General features: G+C 34.2%; 2 protein-coding genes across 2 annotated transcripts; both read left to right on the top strand.

The window, feature by feature from the left end:
- The first annotated feature begins 6,821 nt into the window (after window positions 1-6,821).
- On the top strand, window positions 6,822-7,214 carry LOC106756923 (keratin, type I cytoskeletal 9-like). Its single transcript, XM_014639520.1, has one exon. It carries the CDS (start codon window positions 6,822-6,824, stop codon window positions 7,212-7,214), a length of 393 nt encoding a protein of 130 aa, XP_014495006.1.
- Window positions 7,215-7,346: 132 nt separating this feature from the next.
- LOC106756924 lies at window positions 7,347-8,654 on the top strand. Its single transcript, XM_022779018.1, has 2 exons — window positions 7,347-7,998; window positions 8,128-8,654. Exons 1-2 carry the CDS (start codon window positions 7,347-7,349, stop codon window positions 8,652-8,654), a joined length of 1,179 nt encoding a protein of 392 aa, XP_022634739.1.
- Window positions 8,655-9,118: the final 464 nt, after the last annotated feature.

Genomic DNA, 9,118 nt, shown 5'->3' on the forward strand with positions numbered 1-9,118 from the left:
TAGCCAGTACATTTTGGTGAAAAATAATGCAGTCATTTTCTTTCTCAGACTTTTTTGTCTGCATGGTTTGCGTGACGCAACTAATAAAGGAAGTATCAATATCATTGGGAGACTAAAGTATTTGTATTTCTATTTTATATACATACATTCAAAACCAGGATAGTTATTTTGTTTTTTCTCTCTGCTAATTAAACAGACAATAACATTAAAGATGAACAAATATAGTGTTGCATATGATAAGTACATCTAAGCATGTGATTAGGAATTAAACTTTTGATCATTTATGTAAAAAGTAAATAAACTTTAGGCATATCCTGCAGCATATGCCAGCTTTAATTCTCTTGTCATTTCTATTTAGTGAGTCTCTGAGCATGTGGTGAAAGCAAAACAATGGCCCACCCACAGGCACCAAAGTCCAAGTCTCATAATTCATGATTTTTCATATCAAAACAAAAGAGAGCACGTAATAGTTTTCACCTAGGGCTAAACAAACCCAACATTATATTCTATGATTTTGTCAGACACACATAGTGTAGTTGTTTATCAAATGATTAGGTGTTGAAGAGGAAATTGTGAGGTCGAGATTCATTTTGCGCTCGCAATAACACTAATTTGTGCATAATTTAGTAAGTACGTCCACATGTCAATATAACAATTATATAACAACGTAATAGAAGGAAAAAAATAATACAATTAATGACATAGACTAAACATTTAAAAATGAAAGACTAAAGAGAGTAGAAATACGAAGAGATTGAGGTTTGGACCACATCACAACGTGAGACGGTGAGGTTGTCTTTGTCTGTGGTCACTTCCTGTATAACCATCCAAAAAGCATTCTAAATTCATCTCTATTTGCATCATTCACCAACTTTTTTTTTCTCATCTTCAACCTAAATAAGTACTGAACAACTACTGTTGATGCTTTCTGACTTAGTTCATTTCACACTACCATAATGTCTCAAGATGAATGGTCAGTTTCTTACTGTCGTTACTCATGTCAACACACATATTGAGACTGTAATTATGTTGTATTAATGACTTTAAATGTAAATAAAAATAATTTAGAATTAATAAATAATGAGTGATAAGATGAAATTATGTGACAGCCGAAATAATTAATGGAAAAAGAAGATTAATTCTAAGTATTTATTAGTTTGTAAGAAATAGAGGATATGAATTGTTGTGTTATGTATGTAGGAAAGAGAAATAGAAGGTGGCAATGGCGTGGAGGTGGGGACAGCATGTGAGGTTACAGACTGGCGTTGTGATTGGTCAAAAGGAAAGTGAGAACATGTTAGCAAATACAGCTGTAATCAGTGGGCCATCACGTGAATAATAGTAATTTTTATTTGAATATTTCGCGCCATAACTATTTTCAAAATTCCTTCATTTATTATTTTAAACTTGTACAAACATGTTCTGTTTTAAACACATTATCTATAGGATTTTTTATTTAATTAGTTCAGAAATTTTTATAATTTTACTTTTTTTTAACTGTTTTTCTAATTTTAAATAACTATCTATTATAGAAAAAATTACTTACATAATGAAAAAAAATTATAAAAAGTATCTTTTATAATTGTTTCTCATAAAAATATTTATACAATTTAATGATATTTTTCATTTTAATAATTGTTATAGTAATACTTTTTACTATTTTCAACTAATAAATATTAAATATATCTCATCATTTATTTGACACTAAAAATCATTTAAATCAATAAAAAAATCTATTTCGGTTGAAATTAATTATATAACTTAAATTACATGAACTTTTGAAATTTAGATCAGTTTCGTTTTTATCCTTTTAAAATATTTTTATTGTATATTATTTATTGCACAATTATTCAACTTTAAAACATTAACTATGAATAAATTATAAGTAAAAACATTACATGTTTATTGTTATTAAAAATTATAATATTAAATTGACCTTTTACTTTTAAATGGTCACTCTTGACTGTGAAGTTTGGATGAAAAAAAAAAGTCAAGAGTATTCTATTTTTAAGATAAATTTGTTCTATTTTCTTAAATTTTAATTTGTATATTAAGAAAGTTTTAACCATGATTTATTATTTTTAATTTAGTTATATTATCACTCCATTATTTTGTCATTTTAAATTTTGTATTATTTAATTTTATTTTTATCATCTAAGTTTTTAATTTTACATTAAAATAAGGATGAAAACTACATTGCTTCCTCTAAATTTCATGTTTTGAACTTTTGTGGTGCTCTATGACCTATCATAATATTTGTATTAACCATGAAGTTAAACAATTTAACCATGAAGAGTTTTATCTATAGATAAACGGTAAATAATTAAAGAATAAAAAAAATATATGAATAGATATATTTGGTTTTTAATTCATTAAAAAAATTTCTTTTTACAACTTAAATCCTCTGAATTATTTCTAAATTTAAATAAAGATTAATTATTATTATTATATTATCAAATATGGTACAGGAAAGTTACTGATTAGATAAAAAGAGAAAAACAATTAATCAAAGTTGATTTTTTGAATAGTGTCTCATTCTTTACTAAAAGTTTTTTTTTTTTTCTTCTTTTAGTGTAGATTTGGTATAGCTTTTACAGATTGAATAATCAATGTCAAAGGACATTTTTAATTAATAGATAAACTTCATTAACTTTGTAACGAAAATTAATATTTGTAATTAATATATATATATATATATATATATATATATATTCTTATCAATAATTGTTAAAAGACAAAATTGTTTAATAAGACAAAATCATGTTATGAAATTTAACAAAATAAAATATTTAGGATAAAAATGCTAAAAGATATAATTATATAAATAATATTATGTACTCTTAATATCATTCTAAAAATAAAAATAATATTTTCTTTTCTGTTATGTTGTGTTCTCTTTACTTATACCGATCACAAAATTACAAAGTTTTTTCAAAGTTTTGTAGTGGATTAGAATAAATACAAAACTTTGAAAAAGTTTTGTAGTTGATTAGAATAGCGTGTAGAGATAAGATGATATTATGGAAATATTTCTTTACATGTTTTAAGTTATGTTTATTGTACAAGCTATTTCTATAGTACATAACATTTGATCTTGTACCGGAAAACTATCTACCTGTGAGAAAGTCAATATATGTGAGGAGTGGATTTTTTTTCAAAAAAGACTATATAAAGAGGTTTGCATGAAGAAAAGATAAGAAGAATAAAGCTCTTAAATTTATGCTACCATTTTCTCTTGAGCTTTCATCTTGTAACACTTTATTTGAAAAATAAGTTTTATTACAAGTCTTCAGATTTATTTGTATTGAAAACTTATCTTTTCTTCGAAAGTTATAATATATACTTGTTTTATAAAAACACCTTTGTCATGTTTGTATATTCAGAAGTGAATTAAAATACTGTTGTTTAATTTAATGGAGTAAAACGATTTAGTTATTTAAACAAGTGAGATATAAAAACGATGAAATTTGTCTAATTAGTTGAGTTAATTATAAAAGTAAAAATGATTAAACTTGTGCTATAATATTTCAATATTAATAAAATAAAATAAATGATCATAGTTCAATTTGAAATGAATTAATACAAATGTAAACTTGCTTGCTTTTTTCTTTTTTTAAGTTTTTCAAAAACTTCCTAAAATATCTAAGTGTTCAACACTCTTATAAACCGTATAATCCTTTAATAGTATTCAATACTTATTTATGAAGAAGTTTTAAAAAACTCTAATCAAATATTTCCTTTTTTAGGATTTTTTTTTTCTAGAGGTATTCATTCTATTATCATGTGATATTTTCAATACAGACAAAATCAGGATTGGTTCAGAGTATAACTACGAAAAATAAGTAGATGTGGCATTTTTTGTTTGTTTGTGTTTGATAATTGATTTAGTTTTACACTTTTATTTTTTAATTTTCATATTATTTGTTTTTTTCATTTATTTTTATGTGGTCTGTTACAAAGGTCATGTCAAGATTTTTATCTATAAAGAAATGACAAACTTATTAAACGTAATCTAAATATAAAGAGTAGATAGAACAGTCTTTTTAATGTCAATGAAAAGAAAACACACTATTGTATAATTAAAGTTATGAAATCATCAGAACAGTGAGACTAAAACTTTCTTCATCATTTGATCAAGAACACGACAATGTCCCTTGTTACTACAATGCATACCTATCTATCGTGTTAGATTCTCCTGCAACAATTGTCTCAAGCCCATCGTTTCAGAATCCAAGGGATTCATTTTCGTCTCTATCATTTTAGCCACAAAAACCTAAGCAATGTTACTCTTTGAAGCCTTTCACTAACTTCGTTCCGTTCAGAACAATTTTTCCTCAAATGTGATGTCTAAATTGCCACTCAATAATTTATTTAAAATGTTGGAAAGTTAAAGATTTAATATATAAAAAAAAAAAGTAATGAGTAAGTATTGAGATATATAATTGAAATTTTAAAAAATAGTCTAAAACAGCAACTTGTAGTAAAATAAGGTGTTGTATATGTAAATCATAGTGTAAAGAAGTCCGCGAGCAGTGGCCAATCATGGTTGGAACCTTTTCCAACCAATGTCACAGTTAAAGACACTATTCTTACGTTTGAAATACTTCAAATCAATTAAATCTTGTTTCACTTATCCAATACTGCACATGAAATAACTCACTCCATTTATCAGGGATTTTCTATTACAACTCACTCATAAGCTTAAAAACGCCAAAGTTCTAGGAACCAATTTTAGATGTCCAAATTCTTCTCCAAAAACTTATCAGAAAAAAAAACTATATTCTAATATAATATTGCATCTCCTTTTTTCAATTTTACCACCTAATCAATCTTATGTTCTAGTATTGTTATAGAATTGAAAAGTACTAAAAAAAATATTTCATGATTAAAAGGGCTGGAGAAAAAAATAAAAAAAGTAATTGTTGAACAAACACAAGTGTCCCCATCGCCCACCGTCCACGGGTTTTGTGGTATAAAAACTACAGCAGGAGAACAAAAAAGACAAGGATGTTACATTTATGTATTATTGTAAAATCATAGCCGTACATAAATTAGGTGAAAAAAATAATATTGTATTATTCCACTAATGAAATTTCAAAATCACAACCGCTCATAAATTCTGCTCCACCTAATCATCAATATAATAGAATGTTTCGACCATGTCCTTTACATTTTTTTTTGTCCGATTCATTCAATTCGATATATATAAGATAGCTAAGAAATTACCGAAAACAACATTGTTTTAATTTTTAATTTTTTTTTCAGTAAAACTCGGTTCTTAACAATTAAGTAAGCACCAATAAATGTCACTCTCGTTTTGTATATTTAATAATATGGTAACAGAGGAAGTTTTAATAATTTGATTATTAAATAAAGTTTAGAAAAATGATACGGCAAAAGGCTAAAATTGTGTCGTTATCGTATAGTGGTGGAATATGGTGAAGAAAGTGAAAGAAGCTTACAGAAAGATGTGAGCAGTTAATTGGTTGGGCCGAAATAAAAAAAATCTTGGGCTAAGATGGGCCCACAGTGAAGAGAGCAGAGATGAAAAGATGTTTAATATATGTGTGTGTGTGAGGTTCTGGTCGAGGTTGAAAGGTCGGTTAGGTCGGCCACACTCGCATTATTATGAATCTGGGACACTGCATCACAAGAAAAAAGAAGATATTCTTCCGATTTGTGGGGACCGTTGGATCTATCAAATAGGAACGAGAATTCTGCTACATAACAACATACTACGGCAAGCACGAAGTTTCAATTCGACTTATAATAACTATAAGTAACTTTTAATTTCAAAATCTAAGTATTTGAATAATATTTCATGACTCTATTTATGATCTGATCGAAAATGTAGAAATTTCTTAAGGTCACGTGCCTTTCTTACGGGTCAAAGATTCAACAATTGGGTTGCAGTCACTCCTCATTATTGTTGGTTTGTTGGAGTGTCAAAAAGGGAGAAACGTTTCCTGATATAAAGAATTAATTATTCAATAAAACACCTATATATATATATATATATATGCAATCAAAATTTATTCGTCTTGTATGATAGGGTAACCGGATACAGTGGGATGATCGGTCACACCGGTAGTGTGATCGGGTTTACTAATGGAGTAGAGGAGCACGTTAGCAACGCAGGATTTGGAAGAGTTGAGGGGATCGGACATGCCGACTATATGGTCGAGTGGGCCGACGATATGGTCGGGGCACAGGAAAGGGAGTTGACATAATGCTTAGCATAATGTTGAGATGTGAGAGGATCGGGCACACTGACTGAATGGTCAGGTGAGCCGACGATATGGTCGGGGTACGAGAAAGGGATCTAGCATAACAGAGAGGGAGTTGGCATAATGCTGAAGTGTAGAGATGTATGCGCAAATCAGGGCGAAAGTCCCGGCGAAATATCAGGACACGTTACCAGCAGTCGCGTTGAAGGGCGAATTCCATGGGATCGTGGACCTCTGAACATGGACAGTTGCAGGAGAATTTTATGGAACCATGGGCCACTAAACACAGACAGTTACAGTCCATATCCAAACTGATCACCTATAAATAGGAGGGTAAGCAGTCAGGTAAAGGGTTGGATTTTTACTCATTACTACGATACTCTTGCTGTAACCTTGCTGATTTGATCGTCGGAGTGCTAACTTGCAGGTTGCAGCCGTTCGGGTAAAAGGAGGTAGGAATCCTGAAACACTTGACCAAAGAGATTCAGTTCGTCGTCGTGACCTATAGGCAAGCGGTGTCTTGGACCCCCATCGAAAACATTTTGGCGCCCACCGTGGGGCCCGGATTATTTCTTTAACCTATAAACGACCACGATGGCAGGAGAAGTGCCTTTGCAGTTGTTGCAAGATCTGCAGCAACAAATTCAGGAGATGAGGGCAGAAATTGCAACATTAAGGGCGGAGCAGGCGAATAGGATAGGAGGCCATTCCGACCAATCGGTAAATTTGGAGACTATCCATTCGAATACTGGGGAACAACCCCCTACCCAGGGCGAAAGAAGACAAGAAAATCATAACCCCATACCCAGTGGGGGAGCAGGAGGCGTTAACGGCCAAGGGACAGGTAGAGGTGAGCGGAGACCGGGAAGCAGAGCCGGGAGTAGAGGTGGAGGACGAGGGGGTGGTCGAGGTAATGGCCAAGGAGAAATTCCTCGTATGGAAGAGAGGCAGCGGACTGCAAGGCGAGAGCATGAGCGCGTTGACTAGGCTGAAGGGCTACATCCTTTCACGCCAAGGGTGATGAGGGCGGTCATACCAGAAAATAAGATGCTGCCATCAATAGAACGATATGGAGGAGCGTCGGATCCCGTCAAACACTTGCGATCTTTTGTAGACATAATGGCCGTATACTCATCTGATGAGCTGGTATGGTGTCGGGTGTTCTCTCTTTCCCTCAAAGAGGAGGCGTTAGATTGGTTTCATTCTTTACAACCGGGCACGATCGGTAACTTTGCTGAACTTAGGCAATTGTTTACTCAACAATATGCTACAAACAAAACGCCCGGGGTGACATATACAACATTAGTCAGGATGAGACAAGGGCGTGACGAGTCCCTTAAGTTATTTATGGATAGATTCAATCGTACTGCCCGACAGGTGCGAAACGCAGACCAAAGATTGATTGTGAGTGCATTGACAACAACCTTAAGGCCTGGACCATTTTGTGACTATTTGCATGCTGAGGAACCTCAAAGCATGGACGAGTTACAGAATAGACTCGCCAGTTTCATCCGAATAGAAGAAGGAAGAGCACACCAACGAGGGAGAGAGGAGGGCGAGTCAACGGCTCGTACGGTGCGAGGAGGGGCCGAACATCCGTTCGGCAGAAAAGACAGAGCAGTAGGTCCCAGAGGCAGGGATCAAAACAGGATGCAGAGATACGTACACCACACTCCACTGAATGCGCCTCGAGCGAGAGTGTTGGAGGAGGCATTAAGGGCGGACCTAATGGCCGTGGTGCAAATACCTACACCGGCAGGAGCTGACGAAAGTAAATATTGCCGGTATCATCAAAATCGTGGACACACCACAAAAGATTGTGTCACGTTAAAGGACAAATTAGAAACCCTCGTTCAAGCGGGGCATCTTTAGAGGTTTGTCCAGAGAAGAGGATCGTCAGGCAGAGCCAGACTATCATCAGCACGACGAGACCCGCAGGTGAGGAATCAGCAAAGAGCTGATCGAAGCAGGAGCAGGAGTGCCGAGCGGGTAGTCAGGGGAGTAATCAACACGATTTTGGGAGGATTTGCGGGGGGTGGTTCGACATCAGCAGCCAGAAAGAGACATCTTAGAAATTTACGCAGCGTCGGCCGAACGGGCACCTCAGGGAGATCTATGCCCACTATTACATTCTCAGATGAAGACTTTCACGCGCCTGATTTAGAGCAGAACGATCCAATGGTCATAACGGCCATGATTGCTAGGTACCAGGTTAGCAAAGTTTTAGTAGATCAAGGAAGTTCGGCTAACATCCTCTACTGGAAAACGTTCACACAAATGGAAATATCAGAGGATGCCATTATGCCTTTCAATGAACAAATTGTGGGGTTTGCGGGAGAAATGGTGGACACGAAGGGGTATGTCGACTTGAGGACCAGTCTGGGGACGGACAGAGGTGCCAAAGAAATGAAGGTGGATTCTTGTTAGTAGAAGCCAATACATGTTATAATGTTCTCTTGGGACGACCTTGCTTGAACACATTCGGGGCTATCGTTTTAACCCCGCATTTAACGTTGAAATACCCTGCTGATGACGGGAAAGTGTGGACTGTTCGAGCAGATCAAAAAATGGCACGAGAATGTTACGCAGCAGGGTTAAAGGTGAAACCCCGAACGACCACCTTCCAAAACAAGCAGTCGGAGGTCGCAATGGCAGAATTGGATCCCCGAACCCACCTGGACGAACGGGTAGAGCCCTTGGGAGACATGCGTCCCTTCATCATTGGAGCGCAAGAAGATCAATGCACAACTGTTGGGCGTCATCTCAACATCGATCAGGCTGTACTGGTGGAAGAACTCTTACTGAAGAATAAAGATCTGTTTGCCTGGACAGCGGCAGATATGCCAGGTATTCATCCTGACATAATATCACACAAATTGTCGTTGCTAAGA

Source organism: Vigna radiata, chromosome 3 (genome assembly GCF_000741045.1).
Source record: "Vigna radiata var. radiata cultivar VC1973A chromosome 3, Vradiata_ver6, whole genome shotgun sequence".
NCBI lineage: Eukaryota > Viridiplantae > Streptophyta > Magnoliopsida > Fabales > Fabaceae > Vigna > Vigna radiata.

Coding starts and splice junctions, on each gene's coding strand:
- LOC106756923 (XM_014639520.1), top strand. CDS start 6,822: ATGGCAGGAGAAGTGCCTTTGCAGTTGTTGCAAGATCTGCAGCAACAA.
- LOC106756924 (XM_022779018.1), top strand. CDS start 7,347: ATGGCCGTATACTCATCTGATGAGCTGGTATGGTGTCGGGTGTTCTCT. Junction 7,999..8,127: donor ACCGGCAGGAGCTGACGAAA/GTAAATATTGCC, acceptor GAGGATCGTCAG/GCAGAGCCAGACTATCATCA.